At 36.2% G+C, this 23409-nt stretch overlaps 2 protein-coding genes across 22 annotated transcripts in view; one reads left to right on the forward strand and one right to left on the reverse strand.

The window, feature by feature from the left end:
* LOC112556558 (talin-1-like) overlaps positions 1-23285 on the forward strand; it is a 93452-nt gene extending 70167 nt beyond the window's left edge. For 16 of the 21 annotated variants that reach the window (XM_025225675.1, XM_025225679.1, XM_025225677.1 and 13 more), the window contains 7 exons: positions 1624-1659; positions 3617-3741; positions 8106-8231; positions 8597-8665; positions 8970-9152; positions 9384-9509; positions 9922-15381. In XM_025225675.1, the coding sequence (XP_025081460.1) occupies positions 1624-1659; positions 3617-3741; positions 8106-8231; positions 8597-8665; positions 8970-9152; positions 9384-9509; positions 9922-10050 (794 nt within the window). In that variant the 3' untranslated portion in view covers positions 10051-15381. Of the gene's footprint in view, positions 1-997; positions 1004-1623; positions 1660-3616; positions 3742-8105; positions 8232-8596; positions 8666-8969; positions 9153-9383; positions 9510-9921; positions 15382-22919 lie in introns of those variants that run through there. The other 5 variants (XM_025225686.1, XM_025225693.1, XR_003097764.1 and 2 more) reach the window with 4 other exon arrangements.
* On the reverse strand, positions 15772-17676 carry LOC112556562 (C-factor-like). The gene is made up of 2 exons (XM_025225698.1): positions 16949-17676; positions 15772-16583 (listed from the first exon to the last, which is right to left on the reverse strand). The coding sequence occupies exons 1-2, from the start codon at positions 17307-17309 to the stop codon at positions 16180-16182; spliced, it is 765 nt and encodes a 254-aa protein (XP_025081483.1). The 5' UTR covers positions 17310-17676; the 3' UTR covers positions 15772-16179.
* Positions 23286-23409: the final 124 nt, after the last annotated feature.

Here is a 23409-nt window from a genome sequence, read left to right on the forward strand (position 1 = left end):
ATCAAAGTAGACATCGTAAAAAAATGTTCTCTATTTAAGTAAGTTGTTAACATTGCATGTTCAGACAACCACCAGTTGCAAATAGGTATGTAGCTGTCACTTTTAGAAGGTAGGCATTTACAGTGTTAGAAGCAGAACTTTTCCCAGCATAACATGGGGTCAGTTGCTAAAACTTGGGGACCTCTGATGATGGGCATAAAGGAAAGGTTTTTCTAATTCTTTCCAGTCTGTCTTATCCTGTAGAAATGACTTTGGCAAAGTGTTGAAGTTATTCAGTCTTGAATAATGATTTGTACGGTTTTCTGTTTATGGATTTCCCATTTGAATTATACTGGCTGTAATGGTGGTGAAGCATTTTTCTCATCCTACTGCTAAGTTGGGGGCAAGTTGTTTGACATGTTTGATCTGTAAGAATAGTTTTGTGCATTTTTATTCATGGTACATGTAGTAACAGCATGGGATTATAAACTTTAGAATTCTCAGATTATAGAAGTCAGCAGTTTACAGCAGTTGACAATCCTCTAGTTGTTGATAGCCCCACTCCTTTTTGTAAAAGTGAACAGCTTATGATAGATGATGATGATGACCCTCTTTATAAAAGCAAACAACTTAAAGTGGTTCATGATGATCCTCTTTATGGACGTGAGCAGCTTGTGGTAGTTGATGATGACCCCCTTGATAGAAATGAGCAGCTGACAGTTGATGATGATAATCCTATTTAAAGAAATGAGTAGTTGTTGCCTTTTACCTGGGTGTTAGAATGGTGTTATTCATGTGTATAAGACATCTGTTGTAATCATGTCGTTCCTCTCATCATTTGCATTTGTTTCTGTTTTGCTACTGTTCTTAGCGTTATCTCTCTCTATTTTTTTTTTTTTTTGCTTGTGTGATTGAATGTTATTTCGAAGCCCATGTTTGTGTTCATAATAATTTTTACTTTGTCTTTTCACACATCCAACCATGTCCGTGCTACATATAATTTCTTGGGGAAAAAAAGATGGTGGTATGTTGAAAATTTAAAATAATAAAGCTTAAATTATATTACTCAATGCAAATATATTCCTATTCATATATTTATATGTAGATATTGCTTTGCATGAATATGTAAGCTAGCATCATTTTTCATGTAAAAAAGTTGGATTGTTCATTAAATGTATATAATGATCATCATTGGTGTTCTTTCATGTCATTCATACATTAATGGATCAGTAGAGTTTCAGGTCAGAAAATATAGAAAATAATCTCATTACTATAGCTCTGAAAGACTTTTTGTATGGTTGGAAGGTCTAACTTGTCTTTGGGGATCAAACACCAAAAGACAACATTATGTAACTGCCATTTTTGTTTGCCAAAAAATTTATATGGTTTCTGATGAGTTTATTTGCATGTGGGATGGGGAGGGAGCTGTTGGACTTTTTTTTAAAAGAGAAGATAAATAATGTGGAGATGGCAGTGGGTTAGTAACTGGTAATTTTTTTTTATTTTTTTGGGTGGGGGGTCACTTTAGTTTATGGTATGTACTGTGTAACTGATAATTTTTATCAACTCTTAGACACTGTCACATTATGCTGATATGCCATATAGTCATGTCATTTTCACACATGTTTTCGTTCACCCCTCCAGATTCGGTTACATTTCGCTGGTCTTATTACGGTTCAGGTAACAGGACAAAACTTTTAAACATAGACTCACTTCCTTCTGTGAAGTCTGAGGATGCAAGACCTTTTGTAGCTTAGAATGATATGATGTGACCAGGAATAATGCAGTACTGGCGCTGACATGCTAACTTTGCCGTGACTGAGCTAAGTCATCCAACAGCTACTGGAATGAGTAGTGGGCCAGTTGGAGCCTGCTGGTCTTGCCTGCAACTTACTTGTGCTAATCACTGCTTGTGGAAGTTAGCTGGCCAGTTCAAAGAAATGACTGTTTCAGTTGTACATTTTAGTTTCCATTTTAACCCCTTACCATTTTCCACGACATGAAAGATTTTGTTTTGATTTAGTACAGATATAGGGATGATATGTTTGTTGTAGTTGTCATTTGTATTTGTACTTACCCACTGGCCAGTTTTCCTCTTGGTTTTTGTTTCATCTTCCCAGTTGTTCCCTTACTAACCTCTTGTTAATGGTACCATTTTAGTCCCTTGTCACATTTATATGCATTTACATTACCACATAACCACTACTCTCTCCCCTTTCTTTCCTTCTTGCAAGCAAATGTCAGTCTTTAGTTTTGATGGCGTGTTTAGTCTAATAATTTGTCTAAAGGAGGATTAAACATAGTTTTCTCTCTCCTTTATTGCCTTCTTTCTTCTCTCTTACCTGTTCCTGGATCCTTTTATGTGGAATTGTACAATTTCTTAGTAACCCTTGAAGGTGAAAAAAAAATTGAAACAAACTGAAACTGAAATCACTTCCTTCTCCTCTTTAACCTTTTCTCATGATTGTACACGTTTCTATAATTTGTCTTAGGTGTTTGTTTTCCTTTTTCTCTACATGCTTTTTTTATCCTTTGTGAGAAGAGGTTTGTGTTAGTTGAAAGGTTGTGATAAATCAGGCCTCCTTCATTTATGTCCAGTTCTTTCCGCATCTTCTAGTACCTGTCCAAAAACTGTGTTGTCTTCTCATGAAAGAATTAGTTTTATTGCTGTTCTGAGTGTCTCAAACTATTTCAGCCTGATGTATTTTTTTAAAGTTAAAAATCTGCAGAATCCTCTTTTCTAGTTTGTCTTGTTTCATTCATTCTTGGTTTGGATATCAGGTTAAATTTGTAGAAAATAGAATAATGCTGATTAGGGAATATGGAAGGGCAAAGGGTGGTGAGCGAGCAGTTGTGCCCAGTGTCAGCAGAAATAATCATTCATCGTCATGCATGAGGAAAGTGTTGTAATGCATGGCTAGGTGTTTTTCAGCTTGTGTGCATTTACTGTATGCGTGTATTTAGATGGGGAATACATTAGATTTTGGTTCTTTGTGGGGTTTTTTGTTTTTTTTTTGTTTTGTTTTGTTTTTTTTTGGATGGATTTTTTGCACTTGTATATACAAGCTAAACCTATTCCCATTAACCTGTGCTTAGTTTATATATATATATAAAACGAAACTAATTTGGTTTTAATTCTTAAACTTATGTTTGCAATGTTTACAATAGAACATTTTTAGTTGATTTTTTTTCATTTTTGTTTGGTTTGTAAAAACCATTATTTGTGAATTATTTGATGGTTTGAAAAGAAGTATGAATGTAATTACCTTAAATAGAAGCTTTAGTCCTACCTTTATTCAGAAACTGTTTTAAAGATACGTTTGTATCCCTTAGCATCTTAACTTTTTGGAATAGTAAATAATGATGATTTCACCAGGGGATATTAAAAATGGAAAATCATTGAATGTAATCAAAAATTGCAATTATTAATTGCGTTATTAATAGGAAATAAATCCTAATTTTAGAAATTTTGCAAATTGAACATTTTTTAGTGCAAATCTTTCTTTTTTTTTTATTGGAAGTGGCCACAAAGTATTAAAGGAATATTTGTCTTCACAGTTTATTTTCTTTTTAGATATCTTTCAACTATTATGAGGAAGCAGTATGTCACAAATGTTTTATTTTCCTTGTTTTCTAGGTGCTGATTGGGTTGACCCTGAAGACCCCACAGTCATTGCTGAGAATGAGCTGCTGAGTGCTGCAAGTTCCATTGAAGCTGCAGCAAAGAAGCTGTCTGCACTCAAACCTCGTCAAGCTGCCAGAGTAAGAAACACAGTTTTTTACTTTCTTTGTGTTCTTTGTGCACACTTTGTCTGAAGTAGTTACCAGTGCAGTGACAGTCATCTGTCTTTTTCCTATTAAGTGCTTGTTTTAAATAGCAGTCTATCACTTGCAGGTATTCATGAGCAGTGTACAGGACAAAGACAGGTGTACGGAGGAACACTTGCCTCTAGATTTATGTTTTGTTTCTTGTGTCTTGGTGTTGTATTTGATAGTTTCATAGGATTTGCTTTACATGTTTAATGCCAGCAAGGAAGATGATCTTTGGGAGTTCACACCTAACGAGCTGTTTGTCAAAAAAGGGTGTTTTTATCCCATATAATAATTATAATAATTATGATCTGGCTTTGCATCTCTCTCTACACACACACACATCTGTAGAACACTATGACCTAAAATTATGTTCTTTATACAGAGGAAGCTTCTTTGAAGTGATGTTTTGTTTTCAAAGTTCAGCTTCTAAATATGCTGCAAGGGCATTTGTGTTTGTGTGGGAAGGGGTAGAGCAAAGGAGCCCAAATTAGATTATTTTCTTTCATTGTTCAGCTATATTTCAGTCCTTTCTACAAACCTGTCTGCTGGATGCAGAACACATTTGAACAAAAAATTAATATTTAAAAGCTCAAGTTGTAAATATTTTTATAGATTAACACACAATAAAAGTTGAGCCTTGAGAGAAGATATTTCTTCCTTTGTATTTCTCCAGCTGTACTCTGTAAAAAGGAAAGCAGGTAGCGAAGTGGTTAGAGCAGGGGTGGGCAATTAATTTTCCCAAGGGGCCGCATGAGAAATTGGGATGGTTTTAGAGGGCCGGACTAATATAGTTAACTCAGTTTTACCCAATACTGTATATATTAATATATAGTATATATACTGGCGGGCGGGCCGGTCAGAGACAGCAGGCGGGCCGGATCCGGCCCGCGGGCCGGCGTTTGCCCAGGTCTGGGTTAGAGCATTAGAAGTATCATCTAGATAGGTTGATATCTATGTGATGCAGAGTTCTCTCAGCTGTTGAATGGGTACCTGATTAAAAAAAAACCACTAGTCCCAAGATAAGTGGTCTTTAACATCTCACTCTCCAGTGACCATATGGTCATAAGACTCCACCCTTTTATGAAACTAATCTTTATTCATTCTGCATTTTTCAGACAACATGATAGATAATATTAAATACAAAACTTCATATTTTGTAGTCTTTTAAATTCAAAACATCACTTTACCATGGTCCAAATGAACAGCAATATAAATTTATCTTGAAACTGCCATGAATAAAGGCAAAGGCCTTAATAAATTATAGAAAGAAGATATAATCTTAACACTGCTATGCTATCAATGAAGAAAGATTTGTGTACAACAAAAAATAGGTTCGTGGTATGTTTGCACTTAATTCTCTTACAGAATCTTTGTATGGTATAGGGCTGTCACTGATTTTTTTCAGCGATTTATTCAGAGTTTCTTGGCTATCTTCTCTTCACTACGAAATCCGAGGGTTGGTAAAATCTTATATTAGTGATGCCACAGCCAGACGAGAAGACTTTTTTTAAAAATTGCTTCCATACCTGAATGAACCCCTTCCTTGAAAAATACTTCCTGGAAATATGGCAGTAGTTCTTAGTTTGGGTGTTTTTTTATTTGGAGGGGGGTGTTTGTTTTTAAACTTGTATTTTATTTTGTTTGTGCAGTTTGAAACTTCAGTGAATCCATTTGATAACTGCTAAAGAATTAGCATTTGAAAATCAGCTAGTGCTATGCCATCTCTTTGTTGAATGTGCACGCAATCCAATGTGCTTGGTTTGGGATGTGGCTGATCATATAATTTGGCCTGTCAGTTGACTTTTAGATATATTTTGGATTTTGTTCATAGGTGAAGTCGTCTTCTTCCTTACCCTTACCTGAAAAAGTGAAAAAAAATCTGTGTTTCATTTGTAAGGTTTCTCATATTGTGTATCTTTGTGATTTTTTTTTTCCTGTTCATATTCTTGTGCACAGCACTCTCCTGGCTACTTTCATTACTTGTGCAGTTGTACAGCTATACCTTGTTGATGACTTTTAGTAGCTCCCCTCCCCCCTCATGCTGTGGGGTTTTCAAGATTTTTCTATATTAGCAAATGCTAGTGTCATTTTATGCTTTCAGATATCAGTCATTTGTATTTGCACATCTAATCTTTAAACCACTCAGAGATATAGCTCCTGCTGTATGTAGGAGAGAACAAACCATAATGACCAATGATACAAAATTCATCTTCCATAAAATGAGGTTTCTTGGACTGGAGAAGATATTCGTTTTATGAGTATTTTCTAACTGCGAGACCTAATGTAAATAACTTTTTCATGGGCTGTGTACAATGAACAGTTTTTAAGAAGGGTTTCTTTTCCTGTGTCCTGTTTGCTGATGTTATTACATACAGAGCTGCCAAAGATAGACCATATGCTAAGGCATAGAGGGTAAGCTTTGATTCCTCTCATGAAAACAATTATTAGATTCAGGGTTGTTAATTTCTCCACATTGCCTTGAGGAAGAAGTGGATTTCTACAAGTGTTGCTCTTTCTTATTGAAGTCATTTAGGTGGCCCATCAAATGAAAAAGGCTTCAATTTTTAAGCATATTTTAGAATTAAGCTACTGCGATGTCATGTTTCAAAAGTGACTGCCTTTTGTTGCTGCCTATGTAGAAGCATGTGCAGTTGGAAGTGTTGGAAGACTCCTATAGCTCCTATGCTCTTGGTGTATATTCTATGCTCTGTGTGGTGGTCTCTGGTCATGGCTTCCTGCATTCGCTCCCAGCTTGTGCCACAGTTCATGCCTGTGTGTGCATTTATACATGTGCATATCTATATCCAGAGAGAGAGAGAACGAGAGTTGCTTTCTTATTGCGTGTTGAGCGTGCCAGTCCCCGACTTGTGTGTGCTGCCTACCTACCCGCTTCTGCTAGATATGTTTGATATATTTGGTGCAGTTGTCGCGACGACCAAGTAGTCAAACATGTCAGAGCAGCGACGGGGCTTTTCTCCTGCACCGCTAGATCGTTCACCATTTTTCTGGCACCTCTAGACACTGCACTGTCTGCAGAGTGTGAGTGGCAGCCTTCACTCACCTGCCTCCACAAGCACATGCATTGTGTGTGCTGTATGGTGTGAGCAGCTCTGCTATGCTTTTTAGACAAGCATTCTCATGGTTTGTGTTCTTGAAATTCCATTTTTTTAGGTGGCAGGCTGCCTTAAAATGTTCCCATGCATCTGTTGTTTTCATATTGTGTTTTCCTTAAGTAGCTCACTTCTTGCCTTTTGTTTTGTTCACTGTGCATCTAATAAGGATTTTCTGGTGTGTTTACCCATTTTTCTAGTCATTTTTGTTTTTCCATAGTAAGCACCGGGTAAAAATGATCTATAGTTAACCATAGTAACTTTAGAGACATGTTGCCCTTTAAATTGAAGGGAAGTTGATGGTTTGGGTAGGTAGTGGGGAGCGGGGAAGAAACTGAACTGCAGGGCAGTTTATCTCAAACTCTGTGTATTGGTACTTAGTGAATTTATCACTAAGAATCATACATACTCAGTCACATTGGAGACAAAAGGAGCTGCTTCTGGTCACACAACATTTTAACTTAAAAATGAATATCATTGTCTGTACAAGCTATCATGTTCATGAAAGATGTGTTCTGACAGAACTTTATTCCCTTTTTTGTTTCATTTCTTTCTCTTATTTATATTATTTTCTTTCTTCTTTGTTTTATTTATTTATTTATTTTGGTTGGGGTTGTTTTGTGTGTGTAAGGCAGTTTCCATGATATGATATTATTTAGTCCAGCAATTGTCATAGTACTTTATGTGCCATACTTTGCATCCTTTCCCGAATTTGTTAAGTATAAGAATATAGACTCATTGCAAAAACTTTATTGGTACACACAGTTGTTTCATTTTATTTTGTTGGAGAAGGTCCATGTTGGTCACAGTGTGCTATATGGGAGTCCACTGAAAATGATTTTAACATATGAGCAAGTTTGGCATAGAAATATTTGAACATTATTTGAGTTTATTTGCATAATATTTAACATGAGTATTACAGCCTTTCTGGCTTCATTATCATTCTATTTCAGATATGTTTTTACATTAGTGTCTTAGATGAAAGGAAAGGTGTCTTTGTTTCATTTAACCATAATCTCATCAGGTTATGTTTAGTTGAAGTTTGTATATTTTGGAAGAGCTGTGGTGGAATAGGAGGATTGAGAAGCATTTTTTATGTGAGCACACTTGCCCTTCTGTACATATTGTTATTTGTAAAATACTGGGTTTAGATTTTTTTTTAAAGTTTCATTAATTTGCTATAATACTTGTCTGTTTTCTTAGAAAGCAGATGAAAACCTCAACTTTGACGAGCAGATCTTGGAGGCAGCAAAGTCTATTGCAGCAGCTACTGCAGCTTTGGTCAAGACGGCATCAGCAGCACAGCGAGAGTTGGTGGCTCAAGGAAAAGTAGGTGTAATAATTGTCTCTTATAACCTGCCAATATATTCCTGCCACCAAATAAATCTTTACCAGAATTGTTAATTTCTTTGCTTTCTAAAGGACTTCAAAGATGCTTTTTATTTTAGACATACTGAGTTTGGAAAAAATACCTTTCCAAACACCTATGTGTAATGAGTGCACAAACTGTGAGCAGCATTGCTAAACACTAATGTTTTGCCTGTTATGATCTGTATGGATACTTCATTGAGCACTGTAATCTGTATGCATTAGAGATGCTGAAAATCCTAATCTCACATTTATCTTATGAATTCACTTTTCACTTGCTTTAGATGCAGTTGCCAATTAAAGTTATTGAATTCATTTCTGTTCAGGTGAGTTCTACCTTCACCAGGCATGCAGTGGATGAGGATGGTCAGTGGTCCCAAGGCCTTATCTCTGCTGTAAGTTATTAACTTGTGATGAGAAAAAAAAGTTTTCTGTGTAGTTGGCTGTGCTTTTTCGGTAATGAAAAACATAAACTCTGACAACTGAAAGCATCCTGATAGTTTCTGGTTCCAAACTTTTGTTCCTGCATGTTGACATAGTTTCATTTTTTGTGGTGGAAATGTCATTTTTTCAAAAGGAAGATGGTTTGAGTACACATTTATGCACTTGTAAATGCATGATAATACAGTCTTTTTTTTAACGTGAGAGGTTCTACATGTTTTAAGTATTATGAGAAGGTCCATGTCCTCTTCCGAACAGGCACGTATGGTGGCAGCTGCTACTCACAGTCTGTGTGAAGCAGCCAATGCCATGGTTCAGGGACATGCCAGTGAAGAGAAGCTTATTGCCTCAGCCAAAGAGGTGGCTGGCTCTACAGCACAGCTGCTCATGGCTTGCAAGGTCAAGGCTGATCCTGGCTCAGTTGCCATGCAGCGATTGCAAGTAAGCTGAAATGCGTTATGCCAGTGCTGTTAAATATTGAGTTCTCTTTTTACTAAAAAAAGATAAATTGATTACTGTTTAGTATTTGTAAAGTCTCATATGTGAGGGTATTATACTTTGTACAAAATAATATTTAAATGAAGGGGCTTTTTTAATAATGGAGGGGGGGATTGTGTTTTCATGTCATAATTCATCATTTTCATTTTGCCAAAAAACCAAATGTGATACTAGGCTGCAGGTAATGCAGTAAAGAGGGCTTCAGAGGCCTTGGTGCGGGCAGCTCAGCAAGAACGAGAAATGGCAGTTGAAGAAGAAAGCCTGACAATCAATAGACGTATGGTTGGTGGCATCGCCCAGGTAAGCTTCTCTAGCATGCTTGTAAAAATCACTTCAAGAACTCATGTCCTGTGCATGTGTAGAAAGAAAATTAGGTCTTTACACTGGCACAAAAATAAGGAGATGAAGAAAAAAATAATAACAATCATTCTGCCTAGGTAAACGTCATTGCATGATAAGCTGATCCAGCTTTCTGCTATCCTTTTGTTTAAATGTCGAAGATGTCATGTCTTTGCTCTAGGTACTGTCACATTATCTACGCTAAGAGTTTTATAGGTAGATCTCAAAGAAATCTGACATAACTTAATTAATGTAGTGCTGAAACCCTTTTACTGAAATTTGATCATTTCTGTTTGGCTGATTCTTCAGTTACTGATTTTTTTCTAAATTATTTTTCACACTATGAAAACTTTAATATTTTGTCTAATTGCAGGAAATTATGGCACAAGAAGAAATTCTTCGCAAAGAGAAAGAACTTCAAGATGCTAGAAGGCGGTTAGAGAAAATACGCAAAGAAAAATATAAGGACAGGCCACCTGAAGAATGGGACTCCTCGTCCTGATTTCTTATTCGGAGTGAAGTGATATACTTATGCACATGTTCCAAGACTGACTGCTGGCAGATATAAACTGGTATCTGTGTTTTTCTGACAACTACCTTGTTCAGAGCTTCAACAGCAGCTTGCTTTCTATGACAGCACTTGTCACTCTTGGAGGCTGTTGTGTTTCTTCCAGAGTGATGTGTTTTTCTGTCCTTTTCTGTCTTTCAGACTGGCCACCATTTTCTTCATCTTTTATGCAGTTCTTGACGATGATTGCAGCTATAAAGGGAGAATTTGTTGGCATGCAGTGGGTTAGGTTTATCATGAGAGTACAGGATGCAATCTGAAAGAAGAGCCAGTCTGATGTAAGAGTGAAATTTAATATTTTCTAAATTCTTCCTTTTTGCCCTTATCTCCATTCTGTCTCTTCTGCAAGGTTTAGTACATTTTCATTTTTTTATATATATATTATTGAACATCATTAGAGAAGAAAGCCACAAGATGTGGCATGGGGAAGCTTTATAAAGATAAGTCAGAAACAGCTAAGTGTGTGGGATTGTTTATATCTATGTTTCTGACAAGAAACTGCAAGTCTTTAGTAAGACAGTAAGATGCAGATGTCTAGCCTATTATAAATCTTTCCACTTCCAACCAGCATTATTTCATAATGTTACACTCATAGAAAGAGCTTTTATTTACCAGCTTCCTGTTATTTCTTAAAAAAATTCTCCTTGACTGTTGTGTGCCATTTGTTTGATTTTTATTGCTTTCTCCTTCCCACTTTGAATCAATCTTCTTTTTGATACAGTATTACAGTTTGTGAATTCATACTAGGTTTTGTTAATCAAAGTCTTGATTACATAAGGTGCTAATCATGTGAATCTTTTTAAATATTACGAGAAAGAAGAGTAGGAAACAAGGCTGCTCTTTCCTCTGAATTTGCTTCTAGTATGTCTTAGATATTCTGTTTGTGTGTATGTGTGTGTTCATACTTTGCCTTGAGTCTTTCATTATGACAAAAGTTGTCAGAAGTGGTCCTGGCGCTTATTTCAAACATTCTTTCTTTGTCAACAAAGATGCTCATAGTAGGTTTACTAAATTTTCAATAATGAATTGAAACAGCTGTTAACAGACTTAGCTTTTTTAGCATTTTCATTGTTTGTTTGTTTTTTTTTTTTTTTTTTTTTTTTTTTTTTGAAATGATATAGCAGTTTTAACTCAAATTTGTGTGTGTCCTGACAAATTTTCATAATGATGGGCCATGTAGTCGTATCTGTGTATGGATCTTGAAAGAGTGCATTATATTTATGCAAACTTAAAACGGTATATAAATTAAGTATTTTTAGCTGTGGCTGGTTTGCTCACTAAGAGGTAACAGGAGTTTCATAGCTTAATCTGCCCTAGTGGTTGTTACAAGGACTTGTGCATTCTGCTCATGAAATACATAACATTCACAATCATAGACATGCATATTTGCTCTTCAGATGAGGCACAGAGTTTACATATCTTGTCAACTTGAAAGGTATCAAATTCTCCATGTTTCATGTGTACATGCTTGCTAGCAGGTGAGAAGGGTAACTGTAGTGTGGTGGGAAAAAAAGGTTCTTGTATGTATCATTCATGATTTTCTCAAAGCTCATGCAGTGCAGGCAGTAATTGGAGAAAACATTTGTATGTGCCTGTGCATGTCTAGTGTTGATAGCTAAACATACACAAAAAGCTGCCGGTTTCATTATCATGTGGCTTTGCATTGTTACGTTATTTATAAACGAGTGCTTTATTATCTTCTTTGAGTGTTGGTTTTGCTTTTATAAAACCATGTTTTTCATGAGGTTTTCCCCATGCTTAGGAAGGGAAGAAAAATATTTGCTTCACTTCAGCATCCACCTAACCCTTACCCCGTTCATATTCTCATGAACATTTATCCCTAACTTTTATTTAGCCACTTGCCACACCCTTCAGCAGGGAGTGAGGACCAGCAGCTTTCTCAGTTTCTTCACTGCAAATAATGACAATGTAGATTTGCTGAATCATTAAGGATTATTTTCTGTGAGTACCAACAATTTAGCAACTGTTATCTTTTGATAAATGGAGAGAGGTCATTGGCCTGTTTACAATATCTTTATTAAAACTGATGTCCTGGCATTTTCTTTCATTGTCATCTTAAGTATGTTTTGAAATCTGCAGTTTTAGCTATGCCTGGTTATTTACAAATACTTTGTTGGTTTACCTTTTTGTATATTCCAATAAAAATACAGAGGTTTTGTGATGACTGCTGTCTGAAACAGACTGAGGCCTTTAAGGTGTTTTCGGAGCAGATGGTTACAACATGCATTAAGGCAGTGGTGCTTGCAGACTGTTATTAAATGTTGACATAAAAAAGAATATTTGTGCATTTGCAGTATTTAAAGATCTTGCTAAAGGCACGGTGAAGATCTTGCATCGTTTTGTGATGGGTATGGTTACTTTGATGAAAAGTTAAAGGGTGATCAAGTAGTTTGCAAGAAAGATGGTGCTTTTCTGCAATTTGATATTTGCCTTTTTTGACAGCCAGTTACTGTTCTTATCTGTGCTGATGCTTCTGCCTCAGAAAACAAAATTAGCAATGCCTGGCATTTTGTTGGAGTTATTTTTCTCCCTTTTTTAAAGAAGAAATATAACCTTGTGCACTAAGAGAGGCCATCGCTTACAACATTTCCCACACTTTCCCACCAACTGTGTGTGCCTTTGTGTTATCACTATCATAACTATATGTCCTGTTCTTCTTCTGGCAGAAGACATGTAAATCTGTAACATTTAATGCAGGCTGTATATATATTTTTTATTGAGACACAATCATATGCTGTTAAAATGTCAGCTATTTATTACTTTAGCAATAAACTCCCAACAAGTACTCTGGTCACATGTTTGTGTCTGATGACGTCGTCACATTCTGTGAACATCTGTTTCAACCAAAAGTGTTACAGGTCATGGCTTGTTATGTGTGCATATTGTAGAAGTATAGCATTGATCAGTATATTCATGTCTCTGTATAATTAAACAACTATCAAAATCAGAGCTGATGAACAGTTAGTATGATCGAACTTCAGTAAATATTATTGGAGTCCTACAAATGCATCTTTTTATAGACGTTTGGTAAGTCTGGATGCTGTGTAAATTCATAATCTGCTTAATGCTGCAAGCAGATTAGAGGCATAAAGCTAGATGACGACTTATCAAAGATATTCTTCAGCTTTTGAAGAATAATTCTTGTTCATGAAAGGAATTGGGTTAAGAACTGCATAGTATGCCTAGAATATTAGGCAGAAGGGAAAACATGCTGGGGTGGCATCTCCATTCGTAAGTTTGCTGCTGAAGTACTATTACTGTGTACAAAGAAAACAACCCTACCTAGAAGTTTCTCTTTTTTCTGGAAGAATACAGGTTAAATGGAATACATTATTCCCCTATTCCAAGTGTCATCTAACCAGAATAATGCTTGTCTTGGGTAGAGAAATGGAGCAAAGTTGTTTTCATACAGAATAGTGTATGTTCTCTATACATTGTAGAAATTTCCAAGTTTTTTTCTTTCTTTTTTTTAAATTTCTCCACATTAACGAAAAAAGGATGATTTAAAACAAGCTTCATTTGTATTCTAAATATTCTCTCTCTCTCCCATTTTTTTTCATTTTCTTTGCTGTGTGCTTTTTGTAAATATACATTAATGCTAGGATCAAGGGATCTGCAAATGCCTTTGATATATGCATCATAAATTGTTCCTTTGCTTGAACTCCTAACATATCACATATTTGATCTGATACAAAATATTCATCAAAATCTTTAATGGACTATACCTTTGAATGTCAAAGGGAAAAGTTTGAGTATAGAATTATAATTTTAATATTATTTGTCTAATTAGCAAATTATTTTACCAAGAGCAGTTTATGAATAACTTGTATTTGCTGTACCAAAAACTGTATATTTTGTTAATGTGTTATGCTAAGAAAATGGATCTAGAGGTGCAAAGGGTGTGTACAGGATTTTTAGAAATCAGATCTTTTTTTGCGCAATCAGGGTGAGCGGTCTTTTGAGAGCAAAGTGTTATTGCTTAGGTATGTTTTGAGCAGTGGTGATCGAGAAGCTTCACCTGATCAGATATCTCAAAAATCCACAATAGATGGAAGCAGATAATGGCTTTCTTATTTTTTGCAGATCTTTCACTTACCTTCTTGTAACAGATCTATAAAAGTCATTTACCATATGTTTTGCATGCTACAAACCTCTTTGCTGACTTACAGGCAATGTGAAATCACTGCAAAAATCTAAATGCATTACAAGACATTATGGGAACAAAACAACATGCTTGGCACTCCCAATGTTGTTTTTTTTTTTGCATGGGTAGGGGAAGGTGTCCAAGTTCAACTCTCACAATCATCAGGATCCATATGCCTGCATTTTCTAGAAAATAAAAATGCTAATTTCCAGTAACAGGCATCATATGACAAAGCTGAAGGCACGGCAATGCACATGTTTCACAGACTACTGTTGATGTGAAGATATTGAATTGCTGGGCACACTTGAGGCACTTGTAAAGAGAAAGTAGCTTTCTTGTGTCCCTTAAAAAGGAGTGCCTCATAGACAGTGATTATCAATCGTGAAGAACAAAATCAACATTCAGGCTTTTGTGTATTGTTTTAGACACTCCAACGTGGAAGGTCTTGCATTGTACATTAATGATCATTATGTAACTAGTCATCTAAGCAACAGATTTTGTAACAATAAATAGATATATAATGGAACCAAGCTGCCTCCTTATTAAAGGTCGTTAAATGCTGTGCTGCTTGGTGTGTGGATGTTAATAATTACGGTAATATTAAATCCATAATATATTAGTACTATTCATTATCTTGGTAACAGGCCACATATGCCTGTTACTTTCATGTAGGTCTTTCTAAAAAGTCTAAACCTAATTATTTACATATAGCAGCTGAACATATGAGCAGATGGCAGGTAAGTTTACAGCGCACCATTGACAAAGGGGTTTGTATATTGTTGGTATGTGTGTGCTTGCTTGAGCATGCATCCACATTTGAATGATTGGAAGAGGGTGGAAATTTTTATTGTTGACAAAGACCTGCTCAACAATTAGTTGATGCAAAATTCCACGCTCAGTGTGAGTAAATAAAAAATGCTCTTTTAACTAGACAGGCTTCTCATTTCTTATGTGCTAACATCTCTGTCCAAAACTGTTTGCACAATTTTTGCATATCACTCTCGTAGCAATATTTGGCTTTAGCGTAATGCCATTATGATTATTAAATGGTTTGTATAATACAAACGTGCTAAAACTGAATAAAGAAATGTATAAACACACTGGGCTTTTTTTTTTTTCCACCATAAGTGTTCTATGTTGACAGGGTTTTCATTTCATTGTGCTATTTTAGGCCACAGCTACTTCTACTGCGTGGTCACTGAAATGCAGATATGATGAATGCTCAGCTGAAACGTGGACAATTTAGCAAATTAGGGGGGAGGCTATCTCCAAATATGAATACCAAGAGCCGCATGCTAGCAGCAGGTGCCTACTTTAAAAGCTGCAATTCCAAGCCAGTTGATTTGTGGTTTGCTATTGCATGCGATTAGTCCATAAATCCGATTTGGTATCATGAAAGTAGAACTGTTTTGCAGAAAGTTACTAAAAACAGACTGAAGATTGAGTCACGAAATACATAACAATACTAACAACCAATCAGAGAACATATATGCCATTCCAAACATGAACTTTATTTTAGTAAATTCCTAGCCATGTCAGAAGTATGCAAACAATACTACAATCTGCTTTATGAGCTAAGTAATTTCTGAATGCAAATTATTAAAAGATGAACACATAATGCTGATTGGGAAATACTGGTATAAAAATTAAGCTAACAGTAAATGCTCCAGTGTCGATCACATACACTGTGCTGAAAAACAATTAGTGTTAATTTCTTTGATCAGTTTACAAAAGTCAATAAAAGCTGCTATGTTCACACATGATCAAAACATATTAGGAAAGAGTAAAAGCTGCATATGATTTGTACTTTGTCTAGTTTAATGAACATGCAAAATGTATAATAAACTGTGTTATCCAAAATCATATACCAATGACTAGCAGATAATCACCAAACTGTTTCAAAAGGGTATGATAGTGCCATCGTAACTCAAAAGAAGTCCACAAGATTTCTCAGATGCATTCTTGATGACTGACCAACATTTCTGGATGCTTGTCTCCTTATCCAGCGCAGCATTGGGACCTCCCATGTCTGTCTGCACCCAGCCAGGGTGTAGAGCTGCTACAAGTATGCCATATCTCCTTAGCTCTACGGACATGAGAGCTGTAGCCATGTTCAAGGCAGCTTTTGATACACAGTAGTTGTAATCCTGATTGCCAGTCCCTTGCAATGCTTTTGTAATGGAACCCAAAAATGATGAAATGTTGATTACAGCAGCCCTGCTGCAACCCAGAGGCAGGCTGCTGTTGTCCTCTGCAGCCTTTTTTAGCAGCGGCAAGAATTTTTGTGTGACTATTATGGGAGCTAAAACAGAAGACAAGAGTGGGAGGATTTCAAAGCATCTTGACTAAAATGTAATATTTGATCACATCAAAATCTAAATGTAAACAGTGTTTGTGTACTTGTGCATGTCTATAATATTTTTTCTGTATACCTATATATTGTAATCGGTTTGCACTAAAACTGTATTTTCTGTTTCTATATTTTTCAGTCAAACTTCTATTTAACAAACCTTTCTACTTCTAGAGATGTACGTGGTGAAACTGTTTTAAACATCTCATGTGTACACGCGCGCACAGCGATAAACATGCAAAAGAAAACAAAGAACACAGATCAATGAAAGAAGAAAAAGAAAAATCATTTGTAAACGCTCACTAGCAAAAATTTACCTGAGACGTTGGTGTCGAAGTGCGACTGCAGGTCATTGCGCCTCTGTTGCTGAAGATCTCCACCTATAGACTTATTGAAGATCCCAACATTGTTGATCAATAAATTTAATCCCTCATTCTTCAAAACAGCTCTCGTCTGCTCGACTGCCGAATCAATGTCGCTGTCGTCAGTAACATCAAGCTTGATGATAATCACGTTGCTGTTTTCTTTCGCTAGCGCTTGGAGTTCGGCAGCATTTTGTGGACTGCGGCACGCTGCGAAAACATACTTGGGAGGATCTTTTTGAGCGATGATCTGCCTGACAAATTCCAGACCCAGACCACGACTTGCTCCAGTGACTAAAACTGATCTGAGACTCATTTTGTAAAACTGCGAGTGAGAAGACGATCGAGTTGTCTGACGTCTTAAAAACGAGATTTCACTGTACAGAGTTCTATCGGAGATAACTGTCGTTATACGTGACACTTTGCATCAGTCGATGTTTGTCTGCTTCACAAAAGATAAAAATGATCGGAGTTTGTTCGCCTCAGAAGGACTCAGTATAAACGAAATATATCCTGTTTGAATATTTTCTGGTAAAAATCTACGAATTTTACAGTAAAGTTGTCTCAAGGCCAAAGCTGGGTTTTCAGGCATCCGATCGAGGCGCGTGCTGTAAGGATGAGCCGGTGAGATGGCTGCCCCTATTCTGTGTAGATTCACGCTGCATGTGGGAGCGCATTGTTGCTTGGGGAGTGGGAATGGAGGGTCAAGATAAACAAGAGGCGGAGCCGGAGATAAGTAGACAGGATAAATTGCAAGCATGACTAGACAAAACTGAGCATGATTTAGCATAGTCCCGAGAAACAGTATGATTTGGCGTAGTCCGTATATATACAGTATAGTTGAATCACGGACGTATATTAGGGATACATGTATTAGTTCGTGGTTAGATCATGGATGTGTATATGTAATACAAATTCGTGGTTAGCTTAATATATATAGAGTATACTTGAGCATTCAATATAAGGGCACATGCACTGACATGAGTTTGCATTGAAAGCACAGCTTTTAAACCTGTCAAAATCAAAGAAGGGACCGGAATTAACAGCACTGTAACGTTGGAAATAACGATAGAACTAGGACCCCTTTTAGATGAGCCAGACTGTTGTGTGTATTTGCATAATTTTTATGTTTAATAAATTTATTAGTATACTTTGCCACACGTCGTTATATATGTCTTCTTTTCTGGGAGGAGCAGGTGTCTCTATGTCTTCAATTAAAAGTAATATTTTGCTTGTTTGAACAAAGGCAAGCATCCTTTATGGGGTAATTTTATAGACTGACTAGCCTGATCCTCTTATGATGGTTCAGACACAAAAGTATGGGATTTAAAAACAATTAAATCTTATAAAGTTTAGAACACATAATCATCTGACTTTGCTCATTCTAGTGTGATTTATAGACCAACATTTATATCGGAAAGTAACATTTTTCAACACAGGCTTGATAGTTTGATTAATTGCTTGTATTTCGAGCGATAACTACAAAAACAATTAAGTCCCCATACCACAGACGTGTGTGTGAGTGAGTGAAAGAGAGAGACTTTATGAATAAGAGATCTAGCTGTCGTTGAACATTTCGAATGTATTATAGTTGGATTAAAACCATTATTTTGAATTGCTTCACTATCTACATCAAACATAATTTATTAAAAGTAGTAATGTATTGGTGGTGCTTAGAGACAAAAATAAAGCTGCTCTATATTTTAAAGAATTTATAGATCAGGAATGGAGATCTACTGCAATTTAGAAAACAGGATCTACAACGCAGTCCTGAAATAACACCGGTGCAGTCTTACATTTCTCCCCACGCTCAGTTAATTCGGACATTTTCATTTCCCGCTGAAATATTTTGCAGCCCAAAATACTCTAGAAGAGTAAAATTATGTTTCTATTTTCTTTCGTCGTAATTATAGCTGAAAATTATTGACACTTCATGTTCAGTACTAATTATATGATTTGTAAATCTAGATACGGGTTTCCTTCGTTATGCTTACTTTCACCAAGTCGCTATCGATTTTTCAAAAACATTGCGCTGCTGGCTGTTCGTCTACTCATACTCATACTCGTCTACTATGACAGACGCCGGCCTGGTGTTCGATGAGGCAGAATGAGCTAGACCAGAGATGGCTAGACCTCGTCAAAGATGGAGATTCAAGGAAAATTAAGTGTCCTCATAAAAAAAATCCCTTCATTAAACTTCCAGAGATTTAATTTGTTAAAACAGTTAATTGTTTTTGCTATGAACACTTGCAAACTCTGAAATGATATCCCTGTTTGTGGAATCCTCATAACCGTTTAAATTTAAACGTACAGTACGTGCCGTAAACGATGACGAATGTTATTCTAGAGCTCGTGATCCTACTCTCCGTTGAGCGTCTCTTTGTGGGTGGGTGTCCTCAAACTAAACTCACCTCGTCTACATAAACAGATGCACGGAAGCTCTTTGCAGCATTTACGGATGACTTAATTATCTCTGACTGCTCCACTTTCGCATGACCCATTTTTGGATGCTGTAGCTTTTTTTTTTTTCATTCTTGATCGCTCGTTCGTGGTATATATATGTTGGGACGGGGATGGTGCTACATGAGTGGGCGGCCTTCGTCCTTCATCCTTCAGCGCGTTATTAGGTCAGATCGTCATGAACAAATTATTCACGGCGGTTTTAATTGTACTTCCTCTGTGCAAATGACAACGGAGAAAATTTAAGGCTCTTCTCTCGCGGACTGTTCTCGAGTTATTACAGCTTGCCGGCGTCACGACCTCGTCTATCGCCAGTGAATGTGACCTGAAGTCAACATAGAAGCCAATCTTTGTATGAGCATCAGTTCATATATAGTGTTTACACATACACACACAGAGAGAAAGAAACTTCCCCTAAATATAAAATAACTAAACAATTACCGTAAATTTCGGTCTATTGAACTTACCTGTACATAAGCCGCACCCGCGCATTTATTATTATTATTATTTTGTAATCTCTACTTTATTCACAAAATAAGCTGCATTGGTTTATAAGCCGTACATACAGATATACGCGGCTTTGATTTCAAAATGTGAACAGGTAACACGTGCTGTAATAACTATAGAACAATTGACACTTTAACATGGAAATCATGGAAAAATTAATCGAAATCTGAAAAAATCCCCAAACATGCCGCATCGTTTTTGGAGCAGATGGTTACAACATGCATTAAGGCAGTGGTGCTTGCAGACTGTTATTAAATGTTGACTTTCCCACCAACTGTGTGTGCCTTTGTGTTATCACTATCATAACTATGTGTCCTGTTCTTCTTCTGGCAGATGACATGTAAATCTGTAACATTTAATACAGGCTGTATATATATTTTTTATTGAGACACAATCATATGCTGTTAAAATGTCAGCTATTTATTACTTTAGCAATAAACTCCCAACAAGTACTCTGGTCACATGTTTGTGTCTGATGACGTCGTCACATTCTGTGAACATCTGTTTCAACCAAAAGTGTTACAGGTCATGGCTTGTTATGTGTGCATATTGTAGAAGTATAGCATTGATCAGTATATTCATGTCTCTGTATAATTAAACAACTATCAAAATCAGAGCTGATGAACAGTTAGTATGATTGAACTTCAGTAAATAATATTATTGGAGTCCTACAAATGCATCTTTTTATAGACGTTTGGATGCTGTGTAAATTCATAATCTGCTTAATGCTGCAAGCAGATTAGAGGCATAAAGCTAGATGACGACTTATCAAAGATATTCTTCAGCTTTTGAAGAATAATTCTTGTTCATGAAAGGAATTGGGTTAAGAACTGCATAGTATGCCTAGAATATTAGGCAGAAGGGAAAACATGCTGGGGTGGCATCTCCATTCGTAAGTTTGCTGCTGAAGTACTATTACTGTGTACAAAGAAAACAACCCTACCTAGAAGTTTCTCTTTTTTCTGGAAGAATACAGGTTAAATGGAATACATTATTCCCCTATTCCAAGTGTCATCTAACCAGAATAATGCTTGTCTTGGGTAGAGAAATGGAGCAAAGTTGTTTTCATACAGAATAGTGTATGTTCTCTATACATTGTAGAAATTTCCAAGTTTTTTTCTTTCTTTTTTTTAAATTTCTCCACATTAACGAAAAAAGGATGATTTAAAACAAGCTTCATTTGTATTCTAAATATTCTCTCTCTCTCCCATTTTTTTTTTTTCATTTTCTTTGGTGTGTGCTTTTTGTAAATATACATTAATGCTAGGATCAAGGGATCTGCAAATGCCTTTGATATATGCATCATAAATTGTTCCTTTGCTTGAACTCCTAACATATCACATATTTGATCTGATACAAAATATTCATCAAAAACTTTAATGGACTATACCTTTGAATGTCAAAGGGAAAAGTTTGAGTATAGAATTATAATTTTAATATTATTTGTCTAATTAGCAAATTATTTTACCAAGAGCAGTTTATGAATAACTTGTATTTGCTGTACCAAAAACTGTATATTTTGTTAATGTGTTATGCTAAGAAAATGGATCTAGAGGTGCAAAGGGTGTGTACAGGATTTTTAGAAATCAGATTTTTTTTTTGCGCAATCAGGGTGAGCGGTCTTTTGAGAGCAAAGTGTTATTGCTTAGGCATGTTTTGAGCAGTGGTGAGAAGCTTCACCTGATCAGATATCTCAAAAATCCACAATAGATGGAAGCAGATAATGGCTTTCTTATTTTTTGCAGATCTTTCACTTACCTTCTTGTAACAGATCTATAAAAGTCATTTACCATATGTTTTGCATGCTGCAAACCTCTTTGCTGACTTATAGGCAATGTGAAATCACTGCAAAAATCTAAATGCATTACAAGACATTATGGGAACAAAACAACATGCTTGGCACTCCCAATGGTTTTTTTTTTTGCATGGGTAGGGGAAGGTGTCCAAGTTCAACTCTCACAATCATCAGGATCCATATGCCTGCATTTTCTAGAAAATAAAAATGCTAATTTCCAGTAACAGGCATCATATGACAAAGCTGAAGGCACGGCAATGCACATGTTTCACAGACTACTGTTGATGTGAGGATATTAAATTGCTGGGCACACTTGAGGCACTTGTAAAGAGAAAGTAGCTTTCTTGTGTCCCTTAAAAAGGAGTGCCTCATAGACAGTGATTATCAATCGTGAAGAACAAAATCAACCAACATTCAGGCTTTTGTGTATTGTTTTAGACACTCCAACGTGGAAGGTCTTGCATTGTACATTAATGATCATTATGTAGCTAGTCATCTAAGCAACAGATTTTGTAACAATAAATAGATATATAATGGAACCAAGCTGCCTCCTTATTAAAGGTCGTTAAATGCTGTGCTGCTTGGTGTGTGGATGTTAATAATTACGGTAATATTAAATCCATAATATATTAGTACTATTCATTATCTTGGTAACAGGCCACATATGCCTGTTACTTTCAAGTAGGTCTTTCTAAAAAGTCTAAACCTAATTATTTACATATAGCAGCTGAACATATGAGCAGATGGTGTAGCAAGATAGGACCTCGCGTCAACTCCCAGCGAGGTATGCAGACGCTGGGTTTTTTAGTGTTGCTGAATGGATAAGCAGACATTTTCGTGGTATTATTTTATCAAAACCAAAAATAAAGCGTGAGTTGTATGTGTTTAGCTTTTTCATGTTATTTTTTTATATAAATTTGACTTGTAGTTACTCCTTAGCAGACGATCAAACACCCACTCGCGCAGTGATATCAAAGAAAATAGTCCCACTATACACATCTCTTTGCAAGCTGTAATTATTTGAAACTAAAAGTTTTACGTGCTTCTCTACTGTTAAATTTAATTTTGTAGTATGCACAGACCATTGGTTCTCGCTGAGAGTTCGGTTCTGTCCTTACAACACCTCCTATCTTGACGCGAGGTCCTATCTTGCTACAATGGCAGGTAAGTTTACAGCGCACCATTGACAAAGGGGTTTGTATATTGTTGGTATGTGTGTGCTTGCTTGAGCATGCATCCACATTTGAATGTTTGGAAGTGGGTGGAAATTTTTATTGTTGTTGACAAAGACCTGCTCAACAATTAGTTGATGCAAGATTCCACGCTCAGTGTGAGTAAATAAAAAATGTTCTTTTAACTAGACAGGCTTCTCATTTCTTATGTGCTAACATCTCTGTCCAAAAATGTTTGCACAATCTTTGCATATCACTCTCGTAGCAATATTTGGCTTTAGCGTAATGCCATTATGATTATTAAATGGTTTGTATAATACAAACGTGCTAAAACTGAATAAAGAAATGTATAAACACACTGGGCTTTTTTTTTTCCACCATAAGTGTTCTATGTTGACAGGGTTTTCATTTCATTGTGCTATTTTGGGCCACAGCTACTTCTACTGCGTGGGTCACTGAAAATGCAGATATGATGAATGCTC

Source organism: Pomacea canaliculata, linkage group LG2 (assembly GCF_003073045.1).
Source record: "Pomacea canaliculata isolate SZHN2017 linkage group LG2, ASM307304v1, whole genome shotgun sequence".
Lineage (NCBI taxonomy): Eukaryota > Metazoa > Mollusca > Gastropoda > Architaenioglossa > Ampullariidae > Pomacea > Pomacea canaliculata.